The 22976-nt window shown below is 32.2% G+C and overlaps 3 protein-coding genes across 3 annotated transcripts in view; 1 reads left to right on the plus strand and 2 right to left on the minus strand.

Moving 5' to 3' along the window:
• Positions 1–578: 578 nt before the first annotated feature.
• Positions 579–9967, minus strand: LOC126771036 (xanthine dehydrogenase-like). The gene is made up of 8 exons (XM_050490690.1): positions 9755–9967; positions 6013–6167; positions 3349–5467; positions 2970–3278; positions 2555–2892; positions 1672–2476; positions 1332–1499; positions 579–725 (listed from the first exon to the last, which is right to left on the minus strand). Exons 1-8 carry the CDS (start codon positions 9824–9826, stop codon positions 675–677), a joined length of 4017 nt encoding a protein of 1338 aa, XP_050346647.1. The 5' UTR covers positions 9827–9967; the 3' UTR covers positions 579–674.
• Positions 9968–13214: 3247 nt separating this feature from the next.
• On the minus strand, positions 13215–15126 carry LOC126771049 (cytochrome c oxidase assembly protein COX20, mitochondrial). Its single transcript, XM_050490723.1, has 2 exons — positions 14965–15126; positions 13215–13974 (listed from the first exon to the last, which is right to left on the minus strand). Exons 1-2 carry the CDS (start codon positions 15016–15018, stop codon positions 13660–13662), a joined length of 369 nt encoding a protein of 122 aa, XP_050346680.1. The 5' UTR covers positions 15019–15126; the 3' UTR covers positions 13215–13659.
• An 803-nt stretch (positions 15127–15929) lies between these two features.
• Positions 15930–22976, plus strand: part of LOC126771043 (protein numb) — a 29810-nt gene continuing 22763 nt past the window's right edge. The window contains exon 1 of the mRNA XM_050490714.1: positions 15930–16244. The gene's annotated coding sequence lies outside the window, so the exon portion shown is untranslated. The remainder of the gene's footprint in view (positions 16245–22976) is intronic.

Below are 22976 nucleotides of genomic sequence, written 5' to 3' on the forward strand. Positions count from 1 at the left end.
TTATAGATAAAATAAAACTTTAGGTCGATTGAGGGATTTCGGCATTATGCGTCAGTCGTTTGCATAAATTTGTAAAAATATAATAGCAAATGGCAGCGAGATTTTGCAAAAAACAATTATCTGGCTTATTACTTAAAATATGTTCTCATTTATTTACTGATATTTTGTTGATATATGTATATTTATATAGATATATACTAATATTCGCCCTGTACTTCGCATGTTCGCCCGTATGTAAAAGAGGAAGAAGTTGGAAGGATGGTTCAGTGTCCTAGCCGTGAAAGCGTATCAGGCAGACAGAGTTACTTTCGCATTTACAATATTAGTATACATAGACGAGGACGAGAAAAATCTAACTACGTGAGTGAAACATAAATGAACAACATAAGTTAAATACATAATATATACCTAATAATAAAATAATTTATTTGTGTCCTTAATCTTTCATAACCGTATACGAAAATTGTGTACCCATAATAAATATGTGGGGTATATATTATACTGTTAGATTATTATTTTATCTCTATTAACGACTATTTGACGTATGAGGTTAGATTATAATTAATAAAAAGTAGCTTTTTGGTTAATGTTTTTAATAAAAATAAAATGTTGTATAAATTTTGCAATCATAATTTTTATATAACATTAGTGATATAATTACTAGATACTAACTTTTAGGGTATAACGTTCCACGGCTTTCCTTTCTTCGTTATTGTTGGTTTTACCTGCAATAACAAAACAAAAATATAAAAAATATTTGAATATGTTAATATAATTTTAGTAGTGTAGTTCGACATTTTTACTTTAAAATAGATAGGCTGACTGATAAACACACAACCTAAGTGGTCACCACGGACCATTGATATTGGGTATGTAAAAAATATTAATCATTTCTTACATCGTCAATGCGCCAATCTTAGGAACTAAAATATTATTGTCTGTTGTCTCTGTAGTTACACTCACTCTAGGCTCACTCGCCCTTCAAACTGGAACACAACAATACTAAGTATGGCTGCTTCGCGATATAATATGAGATGTAGGCTTGAACAAAGCCCTACCAACAAGCAAGAGCCTATTTTTAACTACAAATCACGTGGTTAGACAACTTATTAAACCATTGGAAGGAAAAACTTTAAAGTGACTTTTCTATTTTTATGTAGACTACTCGAATTGCTACCTATTTAACGTTGATAGTAATATGCTAGAAACCTTGCAGAAAGTGTAACCAAAAGTTTCAGCTCATTAGGATGAACGTTTTAGGAACACATACCACACACTACAAACATTCATTTGCAATTGTGTATAAACATAGATAGTAGTTATAAAAGTACCTGCTCAGTAATATGATCCTCACATGCCATTCTAATTCGGGCACATGTTGCTGGCACATCTAGTACAAATTCCTTATCAAATCCAGCATCCGATCTAGCGGATTTAATAGCTTCTTTAATCGCGAAGTAAACTGACGCAGCCAAAAAAAGGGGAGGTTCACCAATTGCCTGATAAATAAAATAAAAAATATAGGTTATAGTCTCAAAGATAATAAAATAATTACTGAATTAAGTTAGAATTGAAACATGTATAAAGTGTAAAGCCAAGTTATAGTTTAATGAAATTGATGTATTTTTTTATAATTGTCTTAAAATTAACGAACTGATTTTAGTCAGTTACCTTCGACGAATATACTGCTCGTGGATTAGGAGCTCCTTTGAGAAGAGATACATTGAATTCTTTGGGTATATCAGAAAATCCTGGTATTTTATAAGCACCAGGACCCTTTGAAAGTACTTCGCCGCTTGGCGCAAATAACATTTCTTCCATCACATAAAATCCATATCCTTGAACGAATGCGCCTTCAATTTGACCAACATCAATAGCGGGATTTAAACTTTCTCCAACGTCCATTACAATGTCCGTTCTAAAAACTTGATGATCACCAGTTAGGCAATCGATAATAACTTCAGAACACGCTACACCGTAGGTAAAATATTCATACAGTTCTCCAGAATTTGTTTCTCGATTATAACTAATTTTTCGTGCTGCATAGAAACCAGTGGCTGACAAACATACTCTGTCTACATATGCAGCGGAAACCCATTCCTCCCATTTTCCATTCGGATTATTACTTTTGTACGGTTCTAATCTGTTTTTTATAGTGTTACAAGCGTCTATTACAGCCCTTCCATATAAATCTGAGCTCATGCTTGCTGCTGTGGGTTGACTGTTTGGAACTTTATCCGTTGCCATTTCACTTATATGAATTTTCGATATATCTACTTGCAAAACTTGCGATGCCACTTGAATCATTTTAGTAAAAAGTCCTTGACCCATTTCTATTCCACCTATTGATAAGAGAACTGAACCATCGTTGTATACTAATAGTAATGCTCCACCCTGCATTAATATATCAGCTTGAAATGAAATACCATATTTTGTTGGAATCATTGTAATACCCTTTTTCTTCCACCTGTTTGATCTAAAGTGGGTAAAATACATTAACTAAAGTTATTTTATACAGATTACATTTGACATATATTTAAGAATATTACTTTACCTGTTAAAATCTTCTACTAGCTGTTGTCTATGCCAATAATCAGAAAGTTCTATACATTCTTCCCAACATCGAGATAACGTGCAATAAGTAAGCTTTTGATTAAAATGGGTTAAATGTCCTTCTTTGTAAATATTTATGTCAACAATATCCTCATATTTCTTCCCAAGAATATCTGCTATTTTTCTTATCATGTCCTCTGCGGCTAACATAGCTTTTGGTGCACCGAATCCTCTAAAAGCTGTATTTGATGGCATATTTGTTTTACAAAGATATCCATTTACTTGTATGCTTGGTATATAATAACAGTTGTCTACATGTGTAATTGCTCTTTCTAACATCTGAAACAGAAACATTGATACTTGTTTTTGTTTTACCGGTACGTAATACAATTATTAATTATCTCAAGGAAACTTACCGAACTTGAAATGTCCATGTAATTTCCAGCATTAGCATATATGTCGTAAATTACAGCAGCGATTTTACCATCATCATCAAATGCAACCTTATATTTAATTAGGCATGGGTGTCTATAACCAGTAAGTTGCATATCTTCATCTCTGTCTAAAACCGCTCTTACTGGTTTTTTTAAAATGTATGCAGCGACGGCAACGGGTATTGCTAACACAGCTGCTCTTGTTTCTTTCCCACCAAAACCTCCTCCTATTCTTTTAACTTTAACTACGACTTTATGATTTGGTATACCGAGTGCTTTAGCTGCCGTATGCTAAAAATAATTTTAATTATTAAATGTTTATACATTTCACTAAATGTATTTAAATTATATGAATACTTACTCCTATTTCTGCTGGATTTTGCGATGTACATATAATTTCCAATTCATCTTCTTTTCTCATAGCACATGCCGATATTGTTTCGAGATAAAAATGTTCTTGCGCTCCACTTCTAATATACCCTTCTACTATATGATTTGATTGTAAAAAAGCTTCTTTTATATTTCCTTTTTCTAACTTACGTGGACATCCATCATAAAATGAACCTTGAAGAATAGCTTCTTCTATAGAAATTATCACAGGCTCTAATTTCTCATAAGTAATTTTAATCAATTTTTTAGCTCTTCTAGCTGCGTACTCAGATTTTGCAACTACAGCACCAATCACACAAGAGCGACTAGTGACAACTTTTTCGACAAATATTTCTTCGTCTTTTAATATAGGACCCATTTTATTATTGTCTTTTAATAAATCTGATGCAGAAAGAAAAGCAACAACATCGGGTTCTAGTAAAGCTTCAGTAGAGTCAATAGATATAATTTTTGCATGTGATTCTGTGCTGAGTACTAAGCATAAAAACAATTCACCTTCCACACTCACAATATCATCGCAATAAATTGCTTCACCAGTGGCCTGTTTCATGGACGACACGTGAGGTATAGGTTTTCCGACCAGATTATAGTTGGTTTTATGGTCAACTTTTATTTCAAAACATTGAGAACTTTTTGGTTGTGTACGTGGTAGTTCAGAAGATCCACATGAATCCTTATTATTAATTTGGAATTCACTACATTTCAATTCATTCAATACGTAAATATAGAACCTAAAAAATAAACTAAGGCAAAGTGATTTGCGATATTCAGGCATTCCTCCTGGTGCCGAAGTGGTTAACAGTAACTCATCGTTAAGTGATTTAAAAACAATATTGATCATATCTCTATCCCAAGGCAGATTTTTTAATTTATCCGATGTTTTAAATGCACAAACAGTTATTGGACCCATTCCTCCGAAACATAATTTAGCTTCTTTTACAAAATGTTTCTGATCATCAAGTTTAACATTAAATGCAGCGGTAACTATTGATATATCATCCTCTCTTCGTCTGGCCTGCTTATATGCTTTAAAAAATTGCATGTCCTCCGTAAAAGGAATTTCAACTGCTAGAACTATTTCGTCTTCTTCTAATGCTACTTTTCTATATCCTTGAAAGAAATCTTGGTCGATTACTAACTTTCTAACTCCTCTGTCAAAACTAGAAATAATAATATGAGCAGAACAAGCCATAAATATTGGATTTAAATCTGATATAGGACTAGCTGTTACAATGTTTCCTCCGATAGACGCAACATTACGAATTTGACTGCCTGCAAACCAGTGAAGTATATCTCTAATGGCATTCAAAACGTTCACTTTTTCTTTACATTCTTGAATTTTATTACGTAGGAAGTCGTCTACGTCGTTTAATGAAACTGCTGCTCCTATCTCAATACATGAATCTTTTATAAGTATGTTATTCATTTCCTTAATTAATTTAGGGGAAATCAATATTGGATAAGATTTATTTTTAAACTTTACTTCTACACCTATTTCTGTGTTACCTACTACGATTTTGCTACACGGATATTCTTTTTTTAAAATAAGAATATCTTTAAGATATTGTGGGCGAATCCATATAACATTTATGCCTTTGTAGAAAAGAAAGGAATTTCCGTAAAGATTGTTCAAAATTAATTCAGGCGGGAAAATTGGTTCCTGCGTCGGACAATAAGGCTGAAATTCGGACTTATTAAACAGAACATCTTTACTACTTTGATTGAACTTGCAACAATCTTTACCCATAGCGCATAGTTTTATTTTTTCGTTTTCTTTTGTACCGTCAGCTATCTCTGCAAATGTTTTGAATCCCTCTATTATAGGTCTATATCCTGTACACCTGCACAGGTTTCCTTGTAAAGACGTTTCTATATCATCGTATATTATTTTGCTTTTATTTCTCAGCAAAGTATACATAGACATGACAATTCCCGGTGTGCAAAATCCACATTGAGACCCATGTGCTTTAGCTATTCTTTCTTGAACTGGATGTAACTTATCTTGTACGTTACCGATTCCTTCTACAGTTGTTATAGCCAATCCATGTATTGCGCAAAGTGGTGTTAAGCACGCGTTAACCGCCATATGACTATACTTAATAAGAAAATTATTTTTAATCTTCTGGAAATTTAAGAAAAAAATAAACTATATCATATCACTCACGTTCAAGAGCATTATATTAAATGTCCCACCGCTGGGCTAAGGTCCACGCTGCTCCAATGCAACCCGGATCCGCATCACCCGCAGTGGACACACGTGACCGTTTTTAATGTGGTGGACATTCGGGTTTATTCACGATGTTTTTCTTCACCACTACGCACGAGATTAATTATAAACACAAGTTAAGCATACAAAAGTTTAGTTATGCTTGCCCAGGTGTGGCAATAAAAATCTCTGCTTACCTATACCAAACTATGATACCGAACGTAGCGACATACCAGCTTCGTATAGGCATTTCACTATTCAACAGAGCCGATATCGACTTACAACCTTACAACAGGATCTACCGAATTGTCACAGCAATGTACGACGTCTTTTATATTCAAAATTACTTGTATAACTATATACATTTTAACTAATTATCTAAAGTTTATGCCTACAAATGGACCCATATAGTTATTTTAAAAAGGATACTTCACACGTTTCTCCTGTTCCAAGTATTGCGAAATCATGACAGTGCAAGCGCCACAACCTCCTTCCCCGCAGCCATACTTCGTGCCAGTTAGTTGAAGTTTCTTGCGTAAATACCAAAGTAAGGTCCATTCTGGATTCGGACAGGATTCAATGACCTGTAATATATTTATGAAGTTTTATTTATAAAGCATTTTAATTCATGACACTACGAGCACCTTTTTATCTGTCTGTTTTACCGAAGTTTAAAAGTTAAGGAGTCTTCCTATACACGTGTGGAAGCGTAATTTTACGGACGGACGCGGACCAGCCCGGACCGAGGCACCAAGGGAAGAGAATAATATGAGGAAGCGCAGGCAAGTCAGTAGCGTTGCTTCGAATACACTGTAAGTCGGTAACTTCAAAGTACAGTGTAGAATTGGACAAACTAGGTACATCGTGATACTAGATGTCACAGTGACTATCTTAAATATACCAGTGACTGTAATAAAATACTAGATAACACCGTCGTTATTCTATTTATTTCAGATATTCTACCGCCAAACAGCAATACTTGGTATTGTTGTGTTCCGGTTTAAAAGGTGAGTGAGCCAGTGTGATTACAGGCACAAGGGACATAACACGTTAGTTCCCAAGGTAGGCGGCGCAATGGTGATGTAAGCGATGATTAACATTTCTTACAATGCCAATGTCTATGGGCGTTGGTGACCACTTACCATCAGGTGGCCCATATGCTCGTCCACCTTCCTATTCTATAAAAAAATTTAAAAAAATTAAATTACTTTGTCGAAACATGATTGTAATTGGTTCAATTAATGACTGAACGCTAAACTATATTCAATTAAATTACAGATCTGAAATCGGAATATACGTTAATATTTATTTTCAATTTATTTTTGTGCTAACAACGCAACATTTTTACAATATTATGATACTACATTAAAAAAAATTATCCCTTTCTTAGTTGTCCAATATTTTTATCCGTAACAAAGATACATACAGCATATTATTTTTTCACTAACGCTAACTGCGATAGACGATCATTTTATGAGTATTTGTTAAGACCTCTGTCTGTCTGTGATTTAGTATTTATATCTGTCAGAATAAATACGCCCCAATGTGCCTCAACTCTCGTGCACTGCAGTCCGGGCCCCGAAGTCGAACATAGACGACCATGTCAAAATTTGTATATTTCTTGTAAATATTTATCGAGTTTTCTTGTATTATCATGTAATAAAGTATAAAGGGAATGGACGAACGCTCTAGAGTTTTTAGGAAATAGACGTTGTAGCAGTAAAATAAAACTTCTTGAGAACGGTAGAACTGGTGGATTATGGTGGAATGATTTATTGAAAAACGGTACGAGTATATATACAAAAAGTGAAGTAAAAATTAACCAATCAGAATACAAGAAAAATATAAGTTGTAAAAATGTAAAAAAAAATAACAAATGCGAGCGTCCACATTAAAAGTGATTTTGATAGGCGCGTAAAAATCTGTTTTGCGTCTTACTCCCGCGCTTAATTCCCCACTATCGACGATGCGCGACTGATTCTAAAAATACTCGTTTTACCGTACATTTATTTAGGAGGATTTTTTAGAGGATCTATTCAAGATTTTGTGGTTTTTCGTTAAAAAAGCGCTCGACTCTATACAATTTATATTAAGCCCCGAACCCAACTAACCCTCTTCCCTCCCTCTGTGGTACTCCGCTGGTGATACAAAGCAAAATCGCCATGCTGGGGATTGACGTTCGCTGCGACCTTAGTCCAAGGGATTACATCGAGGCTGTTATAAAAACAGCTTCACGGAAACTCGGAGTTCTGAACAAGGTGCGGCGTTTTTTCACGCCACAACAACTGTGCCTGCTGTACAAAACACAGGTGCGGTCTTGCGTGGAATATTGCTCGCACCTTTGGGATGGCTCTGCTAAGTACCTAATGGAGGCCTTGGACCGGTTACAGCGACGTGCCGTACGCATTATTGGCGACGTAAAGGTCACAAACACCCTTGAACCTTTACAATTGCGTCGTGAGATAGCAGCACTGAGCGCTTTCTATCGACTGTATCACGGCGAGTGCTCTGAGGAATTATTCTCTCTAATTCCTGCTTCCCCCTTCCTTCTTAAGTCCACGCGAGCTGGTTCTCGATGTCACCGCCTAACTGTGACATCAATTCCATCGCGAACAAAGAAATTTGGCAACTCCTTTCTTTGTCGCACTTCCAAAAAATGGAATTCCTTACCAGCTCACGTGTTCCCCTCCTCTTACAACCCGGGTTCCTTCAAACGAGGCGTGAAGAGGCATCTTGCGGGCCGGCAAGGCGAAGGCGGCTAGTGCAGAACGTTTTTCCCGTCTGTACTGGCCGTCGTCGCGTTTGGACTCTACTACCACTTACCATCAGGTGGAGTAGAGTCATTTGCCCTTCCGGCAAATATATAAAATAACAAACTAAACCAAATATAAATTCCAAACGTGGCTATAACTGAAATATAAAAAAAAACTATAATATATTGAGGTTGAAATAATAGCTGCCGTTGAGCTATTATTTAGCGTGTTTGTACAACAGGTAGAAAGCCCGGGCTTCGATAATTAATTTATTCTTTTAAGAGCTATTCATTGTTTCAAATTTCTATTTGCATATCGACGTATTGCTACAAATTCTTCGGCTACTTTAAGAACTACCTTAATTGTACGTCAACACCAAATCATCATAAGAGCTACCTAAAATCAAATCGCTTTTTCATTTAACATAATCCGTCTAATTATTTTGAGAGGCATCTAGTATGACGTTTGATAACTACAGTAATAAAATATAATATTCGAACTACTTTTAACCTATTCGTATAAAGAAAATAAAAAATAGCACTTATTCGAGGACCTACCTCGATGTTAAAATAATAAAGTGTAGTTAATACTATTATAAATTAAAAAAAAAAATGACATATGTATAGTAAAAAAACAATAACATAACGGAAATCTAACACCCGATCTCGAAGCGAATTATATATCTTCTAAAATAGACAAACTTACATAGCTTATTTTATTAAAATGAAATACTTAAACTGAATAAAAAAAAGTAAAAAAGTAAAATAATTAGGTATAAAACTTAAAAGATAATTAATATTATTTACTTATATTTGTATGTTGTGCATTGCCACATACAATACCTACAATATAAATATACTTTACACCAAAACAGGAAACAAAAAGAAATAACAAGGACATTAAAATAAAGCAACATAAGGCAGTCTTATTCTAAAACAACAATCTCTTCAGGCAAACTTTGGGTTCAGAGACATCTGAACAGAGGTTTCTGCAGGATGCTATCAAATCGATAAAAAATATAGTTACTCACACGTCAGTGTTACATAACAATATAATATTATCTTATGAGATGCAATTAATTGCGGCTTACATTCCAGCAATGAACGAGCTAAGAACGGCGTAATTTCCACAAATTTTGGAATCCACTATTAGAATATCCACCATGAAAAAGTGGTAAAATAACTAGTAGTAATCCTAACTAATGGAAAAACAAATACACATAGCATTTTTAAGGTATTGCTCCTAACAGCAAAAATAATATTAAAAAAATCTAACCATATAAAACAGGTACTTGGTAATCTATTCTTAAACAATATGTTTAATTTAAAGGCTCTACCCTAGTTTGATTAAAATATTATATTTGTGCTAAGAAATATGTATTAGAAAAACACACCGGTTGCACCTTATTATAAACTCACCTTTTTTCCGTTGACAAAAAACACTAACTCCGTTTCTCTTTGGCTAGGTATAAAATCTTCTATTTTTTTCATATTAATTATTATTCTTAATATGTTGTTATCAGAAAATATGTGTTCAGATAACCAGTTGACATTGCTACGCAATGAGCGTTCACTTCGCACGTGTTGAGATGTCGAAGGCTTACGTCGTACTGACTACTGTGAGTGGGACTATATTTTTTCTAAATTACTATTCGTAAACTTCAATGGAATAAAATATCATGTATTCAATAATAACTTACATTATTATTTGCCTATACTATAATTATCCCATAAAGTGATGCAGACTGAACTGCAGAATAAAATCAGAATGAAAAAAAGTTAAATAGTAAAATAATTAGGTGATACAGACTGAATTGCACCACTAACCATGGAATGCCTAAGATATCAATAAAACATGAGTTGCTTTATTTTTCATAAATCGAATCTAGATTTGTAATTGCAATTCAACGGCAAAACACTGACATTCTTGCTACTATTTTTATTTTGGTCTTTTTATCGAAAATTCTCGTTGTTTACTGAAGTTACCGTGCATAGTGGTAATTTAAAGTTGTATTGAACTAAGGTACTTATACTACATTGAATGTATAAAAAAAAAACTTGTATATTACAAATTTTTAATTTATTTATTTCTTTCCATTCCATCCATTCAAATATTTGCATTCGTGTCTTTGATTGTTGACCTAATGTGAAACCTAACAATAAACAGAAACCTTTATCAAATTCGAGACGTATAAGACACTATAGATTATGGCTGGGCATATAGACAACTATTTCTACGATAATTAATTTTGTATTAAATGAACTTCTTTTAGTGATAAAAAATGCGTATTTTATTCCTCCACTTTCAAACAAAACAACATATTATACAGTTGTATTTCTGTTTATAAATTTATTATTTTTAGGTACGTACTTATTAATTAATTGTTTGCTTTAGAACATACACCTTTTATCAAATCTTCGAAAGGGTTTATTATGTTTTGCTAAGATTATTATACTGTTCGTAAATATACAAGTACCGTTAATTATTATTGTAATTGTCTTTAGCAAAAAAAATGTTTGACTACACACCAATGTGAGTGTTCGTAGTGCCGCTGCACCGATTAAGTTCGCAAGAATATATATATTTTTATATTAATCTGTATGAATAGTGGTGCTCAGACATGTGCTATTGATTTCTCAGATTTAATATTATCTGCACAAACTTCTAATCTTACTTTCCAACGCCCAGTTCTTAATGCCATTTTCTATTATTCATTTCAATTGTATTGAACAGGCACATTATTATATTATTCTATTATTTCCAGCATCCAGTGTGACAAAACAAAATAAAGTATTTATCGAATGAATTGTTTTGTTTGTTTAGTATCCTTTTATATTGGATTTTTAAAATTTGCTTTCGTCTATTTGATATCCCGGCCTATCTCGTTGCTTCGGCTGATTTTTGATTTTCAACTGCATTACATAAGTGTTTCTACTATTTTATGTTGTATAAAAACACGAACAATAATAACAAATTTTTGTTTAAGTGATAATCACTGCAATCAAGCATAAGCTTTTTTACATACATAAAAACATCTTTTTCAAGAGTAGGTACCAAAATTGCGGAACACAGACAGTACCTTATTTTAATATAAACAACTTAAATTTAATCTACATAAATACACTTTATCGGTGGTTCGCCAAGTTTAGTAATAACTTGTTCATGGCTGAAGCGAAACTAGAGTTGAGCTCAATTTCGAAGCGGTTAGTAAACGGCGGAAATATGTTCTAGATTCTGATGGGTAAACATCACGAGCCAGAAAACTAGGATATACGCATAGGTCAAATAAACCACAGTAAACACAAAGGTCTATTCTGCATTTCCTATCTCGCATTCGAGTCTGTGGAACCAGCTTTCGTCAGCGACATTTCCGAACCGATGTTACATTAAAATCTTCAAGAAAAGAACTCATTACTTAAGGTCGGCAACGCACCTGCAAGACCGGCGTTGGTGTCCATGGGCGGTGGTAGTCACTCCATCAGTTGAGCCTCCTGCCCGCTTGCCACCCTCTTACATAAAAAAGGGAGCACACACAGATAATAGCATCACTATGTTTTAATAATAGATTAACAAAGCACGAAAGTAGCACCAGCAAAATATAGTGCTTTTATTCTTTTTGCGAAACATCATTACGTTTACTATAAAATTATATTTAAATCAATAAGATTTGCGTTCCCACGAACAATACTGCTTAGCTATATTTATGTTTATTAAAGTCGAATAAATTAGATGATGTAAAAACTGATTGTCTTTCATTGATTAATAATCAAGGACCTCAATATTGATTATTAATCCTGCATTGATAAAGGAATAAATAGTTTTTGTCATTTAATTACAGTACAATAACAGCCTGTGAATGTTCATCTGCTGGGTTTAGGCCTCCTCTCCATTTTTGACGAGGTTTGGAGATTATTCCACCACGCGGCTCCAATGCGGGTTGATGAAATACACATGTGGCAGAATTTCAGTGAAATTAGACACATGCAGGTTTCCTCACGATGCTTTCCTTCACCGTTAGGCACGAGATGAATTAAGCACATGAAAATTCAGTGGTGCTTGCCCGGGTTTGACCGACGATCATCGGTTAACATTCACACGATCTTACCACTGGGCCATCTCGGCTAGGTTGTCATTTAATGAACATACTTTTTTTTGCATGGTATAAGAAATTGAGTAGTTAGTTTTTTTTTTATATAGAATAGGAAGGTGGACGAGCATATGGGCCACCTGATGGTATTTTAGTAGTCACCAAACGCCCTTAGACATTGGCATTGTAAGAAATGTCAACCATCGCTTATAGCCAATGCGCCACCAACCTTGGGCACTAAGATTTTATGTCCCTTGTGCCTGTAATTACACTGGCTCACTCACCCTTCAAACCGGAACACAACAACATCAAGTATTGCTGTTTTGCGGTAGAATATCTGATGAGTGGGTGGTACCTACCCAGACGAGCTTGCACAAAGCCCTACCACCAGTTCAATTGTTTATACTATTTAAGGCTTAATATTTATTTAAGCTTAATATTTAATTAAGCGACAACAATGAAGGTATCATTGTTGTTTCGGACTATTTACCTATACGTAAGTAAAATAAATTTGACAGTGCAAAACTTTTCATTTTGAAAACTGAATAATATTTTGACCACATTTCCACCTAAAAAAATCATTATTTTTCTTTGGAAATTTAATTTATGGGATGTATTTTTTGCACCTTAATGACACAAGACAGGATAGTTTCTTTATATTTGTAGATTGAAAAAAATGTATTTTATTTTATTATATTATACCAAGAGCTTACATACTCTTGGTAAGTTAGCCATAACAACTATGAAATCATTCAAAGTGAAAGAACAATATGAGTAAATCAAACATAACCTGGCAATGCACTTCTTTATTGTTTACAAAAAGATTTGATTTTATATAATAATGCTATCCTATAAATACATAACATATATAAAACGTCTACATGGTAGTTACTACTTATTATAAGTTATAATTACACAAATTAATCAAACAAAATATCATATATTCCAAACATAAAATATTTCTAGCACTGTTCATATAAGATTTACATGTAAATGATCATTGTGATTTGCGATAGTTATTGCAATAATTTAATAAAAGAGACACTTATCCTTAATGATTATTATTCACCTTAGCCATTTATTGAAAATTACTAGTTCAAATAAATTATATATAAGGATTCTTGTTCATTATTTTTCTTTTAAGATTTTTAATATAACTGGAAGTTTTAATATTCTTATATATTTACAATTTAAGATTTTTATTTCTATATTATTATGTGAAATCCTTTGTAAAGTTTAGACTGACTTTAAAATACCCTTGCTTTCTAATTCTTTTTCAACAACTGATCCTTCATATCTTATCTTATCTTTAAGTGCTTCTTGCATTAATTGAGCATCAAATTTTTGCTTCGACCATTGATATCTACAATATGACCAAGTTACTAATGTACTAATAGCAAATGTGCCGACACCAATATGTTGTGACATAAGAGGTTTTGATGTTTTCAAAAATGAAGCTAGTCCCACACCAATTCCTGTAGCTATGCCATAAAGGAAACTCTCTCTGAAGCATGGAATTTTCGATACATCTCTTCCAAATATTTTCAAACCCTGAAAAAAAAAAATTATGAGAAATCGAAAATAAAATTAATACATGCAGCTTTAGATTTTTATAAAAAAATTTTATACAATAATTTCTTAAATTGTAAGATCCTCTTTTTTGTAAGTAGCGTTTTGTTTGTAATGTTTTGTTTTTAATTTAAAAGAATTAAGTTTTCTAAAAAATTTTAAACATTTCTAATATCCTGTTTTATGTCTAGCATTTATATTTATTCTGGCATTGTGGAAATAAAGTCATTGTCACATCAGTTTAGCTAGAAGACTTATCAGATGATAGAGCTTTAAAGATCTTTGTTTTTTAAAAATGAATTATAACTACATGTTGTCCAGATTTTTGATATAGTGTTTTCATAAATATTATAGAAACAGAATCATCATATTGCATCTAAATCAGATGAGTAGATTGAAATCATATTTAATAGTATTTTTGTACCTCAAACCTGTACAAATCTGTACTTGTAACTTAACCAAGTATTTTATCTATTAAAATAAAACCAAGTAAGACTCGTAGAGTCAGTATTTGGTCACTTAGTAAAGCTTGACGCACCGTGCCAATCTATTGTTATCTCTTTCCCATTTTATGAAAAAGTTGTTATACAGAACAAGTAGCTATCGGCAGTCATTTCATCCTCTTGTCAATATTCTATTTCCAATGTAAACACATTTCTGCAAGTTCACATTTATCCTACTTTCATTATGTACACATGTTCGTATTTAAATATCTATGCAGCATGAGGTATTTATATAAAAATATATCTACACAACAGATTTAAATTCTGCAAATAACAATTGCTATTGACTATTCTTCTCTTAATACCAGGAAACTTATATACAATGAAAATGTAAAAAAGGTAGATGTTAAGTTCAACATTTTAAGTAAACATTCATCGACTGGATTATCTATTGCACATTTCTCTAAATGGTTCATAAGTAATATTTTACTTTCTACGAGTAAAGTTATTAGATATGCAGATACATTACCCTTTTTTCTTCCTCGGGGTCTTCATCTAACATACTCTTCACAACTGTGTCCATGTTTTAGTAATTTCAAGTAGTCTTAATAGAAAATTACAAATATTCCAATTAAAAAATAGGACAAGAATAAGTGTTAAAATCAAACTTCAGAGAAAAAATCAAATGACAATGACAATGACAAAAGTATTTTTTTTTTTATTTTGAAAGGTAGTTCAAGTATTGCAGTCTATGACAAACGCATAAAAACTCTAACGCTTTTAAATTACACGTAGGGCCTAGGTATGTATTCGGCCAACATTGAACCAGTATACTAACTGGGTCACGAAACCAAAAATGATTATTAAATAAATAATAAAATATTTAAGTATTAATTTACTAAATATTTGATTTATTTCACTGTCATGCCGTTACCAGAATGCTAAGCCGTCAACTATGCCCGTCATCTGAAGGGAGCACTTGCAAGAGGTTTAACGCTTTGTGAATTTTCTATCAAATATTGAACTATGAAAACATTAAAATGATTTTATTTGTACTTTTAAGTTTAAATGGTCCGTTGGCGCAGTTGGCAGTGACCCTGCCTTTCACTGCGGGTTCGATTTCTGTCGCTAGTCTATACATAATATACTCAATATTATGTATAAAAGTTTTTATTATGCATATAAAATTATATTATGTGTGTATCAGTCTGTTACCTCAAATATTATTTAATAACACATATTTTTCATAATTGCATATTTCATGTGACAATAATTTATAACCAGTAACGAAAAATTAAATTAATTTACATAATATCAGTGGTATTATATATGCAAAAAAAAGAAAAAAATATTTTTTTTTTAATCTTTGCATGATATTGTTTTCGAATTTTGTTAAGTTATATTAATGCAGATTATAACAGAAAGGTATTTCAATTTAACTTTCTAGCGGTTGTCACTTGTCAGTATCGCAAAAATTGGCAATTAGTATTTATGACTTCTGACATTTACCTTTAGCGATTTTCTTAATTTTCTGTCGCTAAAAACGATTTTTTATCGAAGTTTATTTCCCGTCTATTTTGATATAAATTCTGTGCGAATAAAATATCTATCTATGATATTTGTTGTCTTTCGTATTAAATCAGTAACTCTGTGATACACTAAGCAAACGTGGGTGCTCTTTTGGTAAACTCAAACAGCTTTTCACTTGATTTATTCACGTAAAAATTGTAATTGCTCTCATAAGCAGTGGTTATCTAATATTATCACTATGGACCAGTAAAAACTATACCTATCTTCAATATATGACAGGTAAGTCGTACTTTTTCAATAACTTCTTATCATAGGTATTAAGTATAGTTGCTTTCTAATCGTTATCGCAATCCACGCCAGGCCTTTTTTTATAAGTACTTTTAGTTACATGTACCTCAAAAAAAAATTGAACCAGACAAAATCATACGAATGAAATATGTAACAACAAACTTACATAATAAAAATGTTAAATTAAAATAAATAACATTTGTATTAACTGAATTGTTATTTTGAAGATATCCATAAATGACCCAATTGTTAAATATTAATAACATTAAAAAATTTGGATTAGTGATACTATTTTATCATTATAATAAATGTCAAATTATCTGTAGAGTAAATATTTTATGGTAAATGTTTTAATATAACATTTAATACTTTGTTATTTAAATTTGATTGCTGCTGTCAGTACTTAACTTAAATGTAATTAAATCATTTTCTTAAATATAAATATTTATTAAATTCTGATTTTTATGTAGCAAATCCTTCTCTTTCTCTCTATATATTGTAAAGTTCATATAAAACATTCGTAAAATTATTATTAATGCAAAAATGTGTTTAAAGAAATAGCAATAAAACCAATACAAAGAATAAAAAAATGACAAAAAATAAAAAAATACATTTCAATGTATCAACTCCAGCAACATATTTTATTTAAGTCAATCCATTAGTTGAATTGCTTAAAATTAACTTATAATGAAAAAGAAGTAAATCATTTATATGTATGAATTGATTATATATTATAGGAATAGGTTGGTGGATGAGCAAGGGGGATGGTATGTGGTCACCAGCACTCATAGACATTGTAAGATTGTATTTTAAGAGATGTTAACCATAGCTTACATTGCCAATGTGCCACCAACCTTGGGAACTAATTTATTATATCCCTTATGCCTGTAATTACACTGGTTCACACACCCTTCAAACCAGAATACAACAATACCAAGTACTGCTGTTTTGCTGTAGAATACCTTTGCTACCAGCCAAGCTTGCATAAAGCCCCACCACCAGTAAGAGCTGACATACTGATTAGCTGACTGAGCTAGGGAACCTGGTCAGTCTTACAGCCACAGATCCAAATGTCCTCGTTCAAATCCCGAGAGGCTCATAAACAATCATTATGTTCCTTTGAAAAATTCCCAATACCCACGAAGTGACTGTAGATGTCAGTGTTTACACTTTCAGGCCTGCATTACAATTTCAGAGCTTGCTGCCTGAAATCATATAGAATTATTTGTTCTGCATCATAACATTGAATTGTGAGAATAATGGTGTAAAGAGTGCATTAATCGTGTTTACGTAGATACTTGTGCACTACAAAATCCCACATAATCATTATGACATCAAGCATCATCATATTTAGCTGAAATTGTATATATATTTAATTGTGTTATCTATAATCTAAATAAAATTTTAAAACATGTATAATATGTCCATTTTGAGGATACCTTAGCAACCGAGTTTCGTTCGTCTCTAAGAATAAAATAATTACAAAATTTTAATTTATTTATTTTAAAAATTGCATTTTTCTCAAATATAAATATATAATATATTTAGCATTCAAAAGTGAAAACTGATTTTATAAAAACTTCGAATTGGTCTTTTTTTAAAATAGAACACAAATCATACAAATTGATGTAAATAAATCACTCAATTACTCTTAAAATTCCAAATAACACATTAAAAGCATCACAAGTTGCACTAATTATTAATTAATTACTTTACCTTTTTGTCTGTCTGTGTTTTTTAACCAAGCTGTCATTTGGACCAAGGAGTATCCTAACTCGGCCGTTCCAAATATCGCCACGTCCTCGTTGCACAGAATCGTTGACTTGGCTTGAAGAAGTCACCACATATCCCGAACGAGCCAGAACATTTAGCGTAAGGATCCAGGTCTACCGACAATAGTTCTGCTCTTGGATAACATTCGTCATTATGTAAAACATTAGCATATCTACGAATATACTACAATTCGCATAGCCAGTAAAGTAATACACAGAACAGTAAAAATTAACTATTTTTACTGTTCTGTGCACACACAGCAAATTAGTAAAACAAAAATAACAACTGAGAGCGCTTATTACTAATTTTCACCATTACCACCTTAAATATCTTTATGGCCACCTTAAATATTTTTTATGACCAAAGCAGCAGATAGAAGGCGTCCCAACTGTCTGAAAGGACCACACGTCCATCATGACCAAACGTCAACAAAGACCATACTTCTTCTAAGACCATACGTCTACCATGACCAAACGTCAATAAAAGACCGAGCATTTTCCAGGACCACACGTTCACCATGACCAAATGTCAATGAAGACCATTCGTCTTCCAAGACCACACGTCTACCATGACCAAAAGTCCAACAGCGCTACCCATCAGTGAAGATCACGCGTCTATCAGCACCAACCATCAGTTAAAATCACGTATCTTCTAGGACCACTATCAGAGACCGTACAAAGGTAGATAGCTTCTGTAATAAAACTCAAATAGCAGTTGAATTAGGGCAGTTTGTAGGTCGGTTTGTGCGAGAACCGACATACAATGGCGAGTATGAGATTAACTTCGTGCTCGAGACTCTACCCGCGACCTAACACTGACTCTCTCATATTGACTAGATTTGTTCTGAGATCTACTGTGTTCATCAGTCATAGTAATTTACGGAAATTTAAATCGTTATAAACGCCACACCAGTTAGCTTTTCTTTGTTACATTTCAACTATCCAATTGTAGAGGATAAATGGCCTGAAGGGCTTGGAAAAGTATCTTTATCCCACTTCTGAATTTAACATCCAGAAGTGAAAACTGATTTTATAAAAACTTCGAATTGGTCTTTTTTTTTAAATATAACATTAATCATACAATTTTATGTATATAACTTACTCAATTACTCTTAAAATTCCAAATAACACATTTGAACACATCATAAATCACAATTCGCCCCAATAATGAATTAATTACTTTACCTTTCTGTCCACTAACAAAATGGCGGCGGTTTGAAATTAGCGCGCTTCTTTTATTTTTCTTTTTTTTAACAACACTGTTGTTTGGAACAAGGAATCTCCTAACTATAATATATATTTAGATTTGTATGATTTGTGTTCTATTTTTAAAAAAGACCAATTCATGGTTTTTATAAAATAAGTTTTCACTTCTGGATGCTAAATTTATATATACATACAAGACTCATTTAATAGATGATAAAAAAAAGAAAAACAGTCTGGCGAATTATAAATAATTATTCATCGGCATATATTAAAACACGTTAATAACTGTTTGAGAAATCGACATCTGCATTACATTCGCCTGCTATTAGCGCGAAGGTCATACTTTTGAGGAACTATGCTGGGGCTGCTATTTTAAATATTGATATTTTAAAATAGTATGATAGTAAAGAGATAAGCGGTTTTTTTTTAAATTTAGTTTAGTCCAACCCGCATTGGAGCAGCGTGGTGGAATAAGCTCCTAACCTTCTCCTCAAAAAGGGAGAGGAGGCCTTAGCCCAACAGTGGGACATTCACAGGCTGTTACTATTAGGAAGACAAAGTTCAACATTTGCCTGTTGAGCTCATAACATGAAATCAACTTCGCCAATGAACCCTGGCACTGTTAAAAATATAAATGTTCCTGTAATAACACTGGCCCATATATTATTTATACCAGAACACATTAATACTGAGTATTGATATTAGTTAGTACATCGAATTTTGACACCGGTAAATGACATAAATTTTATAAAAAAAAACAATGTTCTATACAATTTGAAAAGCAATGTTAAATATACCTTTGTCGGAAGCTGCAGATATTACATATTTTATTTGGAAAAATCCTTAAAGTTAATTTGTTATTTATTTTGATAGAGATAGATTTTGTAAGATACATGCATGACGTTTTTAAAACGATGAGTGAAGACGCTCAAGTCACTTTTATTACATCAAACACAAAAACAACAACCTTCAATGGTCGAACTATCAATTTTCATATCTTAATATAATGAAAAAAAACATGGTTTCAATCGTGGAAAATTTTATATCGCTGGCTGTTTTTTACCTGGATGACTTCCAAAATACGCTACTTAGATCTCGCATCTTGAAATAAAATGTATGCGTTCACAATGTGAGAGAGGAATAAAAAGAATATTAAAGACAAGACAAGATAATACGATAGGATACAACTCAACTATACATATGTGTTGGCTTAAATTTGGCATTACTAGAAACTTAGTCAATAATAGTAAAGTACAGCCCGCACATGTAACTACCGGACTAATTCCACCACTCCGCTTCAATGTGGGTTGGTGGACACACATGTGGCAGCTATAATCTGACACATGCAGATTTCCTCCCGATATTTTCCTTAACTACCGAGGACGAGTTGAATTATAATATAATCAATTATTCAAATGAATATATTCATTATTCAAAAGCTAAAAACCCAAGTAAAAACTAAATTTTGAACAACAAAAGTTAAGAATTTAGAATATTATTATTATTTCCTTTGGCACACGTCGAGTTTCTCATTTACATTGAAACAATCTAAAAGAGAAACCAAAGTTCAAAAATTCTCACCTTTTACCAATACAATGTACAATGATAAAAAAATATCAACCTCAGCCGTTTCTCATATAAAAGAGTTATTTCTTTACAAAAACAAAATATGTACTAAAAATACATTCTGCGTAATAGCGTTGTAATAGCGTTTTCAAGTTTTTACAATACCTATTATTTATTTTTGGAAAATACCTTTACGAAATATTTAATTGATTTTATGTACAAAAATGTATATTATTTATTTATTAGTTAGGTTTTTAATTTTGCAAAATATGTTATTGATATCTAAATAGTTGTTATAAAAATGTATAAAAATTGTGTAATCCTTTAAATGGGCACAATCGCGATCTTTGTTTTTATTATTTATTATGAAAATAGCCAAAATAATCTAGGCAAGCGTATTCATAAATAGTAATTAACTTTATATGCTGATAGGATATCAGTTCTTTGATATAGTATCGCTAGTTCAATATCGCCTTTTTTGTATGAAGAACGACCACTTTTTGCATACATTGCAGGCTAAAATTCGAATGATATTTACGTTTAAGTTACATTCCTCTTATACTTATTCCAATTTTAATTGATAATATTTATTTATATGTTTACGTGTAAATAATCAATGATCACCAGGGAACATTGCTATCACCTTATTGTTACCTATCAGATAAGACAAGAAAGATAGTCATTTAGATAGATAGGGAACAGAAATGCGTCAAGAATTGATGGTCCGACTAGTATAGGATTTAAAAAATAGTTCAATCTTACTGCGTTGTTTAAATAATAACGAATAACAATGATTCAATATTGTTACAAGGTAAACAATAATTGAATGCGCTACCTTACAAAGAAATATCACCCATAAAGCAGCTGTTTATTTTAATATTTAATGAGTTGAAAATATCTAAAATTTCTTAGGAACAATTATAATTTGCTTTTATTTAATTTAAAAGAACAAATAAAAAATATACTTCAAACAGTATCATTTGTTTAACTTAAGTTATTTTTTTATATATAGCTGTTATTTAATACATACAAAAATCTTTCCTACCGTGCAACTGCACATAACTAAAACTAAAGTGTTTTTTTTTATTTTAATATTATACAACAAAAATATATTGCACGTGGAACCTATTTTAAGTTGTTTAGATTTTAAGTAGGGATATTACGTTTGTAACATACTGATTATATCTGTTACATTTTTAAGCTATTTATAATATACGAGCTGCGTCGACCCAACTCACGTGGACTTTGTAATTCATTTGGTATGGAGATGTAGTTTTTATAAACACGACGGGCTTCCTGGGATGAAGTATATTTTATACATAACCTTGAATACGTAATTTTAAAGCAAATTAAATTTTGGAGATTTATATTGAACTAATTTCCGGCCCTGGCTTCGCCCGCATGTTTAATAGAGGTTTTAGGTACCGTATGACGTTTTCTGTACCCCTGATTTTGCATTGAGAATGCAAAATTTCATGATGTTTGGATGAGTACTTAACATGTGAAAGAGTAACAAGCAAACACACTTAATTTCAAATTTATAATATTAGTAAGGATTTTAAAATTACTGTTCGAAAGCTTGTCTATGTAATTTTATAGTCAAACACAATGTAAACATATTATTAAAACCGTAAATTTAAAAACTAATCATACAACCGCAACCTTTTTTCCATAGTATTGAGTCATTCCACTTTCGGATTTTTTTATAGAGGGCTAGCAAAACCCGACGGACGTTTTCTTACCTGTGACGTATGCTTTATATGTACAATTGTACCTGTGTTATGGCGATGGGTTGAAGGGTATAAAAGTTTATGTGCTGCAAAGCCATTTATCGGCGAGTTACAACAAAGTAGGTAGTAAAAAACCCATACCACCAATTTCCCAGTTTGCTCCACCAGTCCTCTTCACCAGTTCACTCGTCAACCCATTCTGCTATTTATTTATCCATTGAAATTAGGTTTTAATTTACCTTTACAAAGTTTATACAAATTAACAGAAGACATACAGTTTAACTAACATAACTTTTTTATAGATTGTAAGTAAACAAAAAGATGTGATTCAAAAAATCTAAAACAAACTTTTTTATTGACGCTGGTGTAAAATAGTTTAATTTGTATAAATGAAACTAATTTACGCCTCTACTATACCCTACCCTAAACGGAGTACGAAAAAGGGGGAC

This window comes from Nymphalis io, chromosome 10 (assembly GCF_905147045.1).
Source record: "Nymphalis io chromosome 10, ilAglIoxx1.1, whole genome shotgun sequence".
Lineage (NCBI taxonomy): Eukaryota > Metazoa > Arthropoda > Insecta > Lepidoptera > Nymphalidae > Nymphalis > Nymphalis io.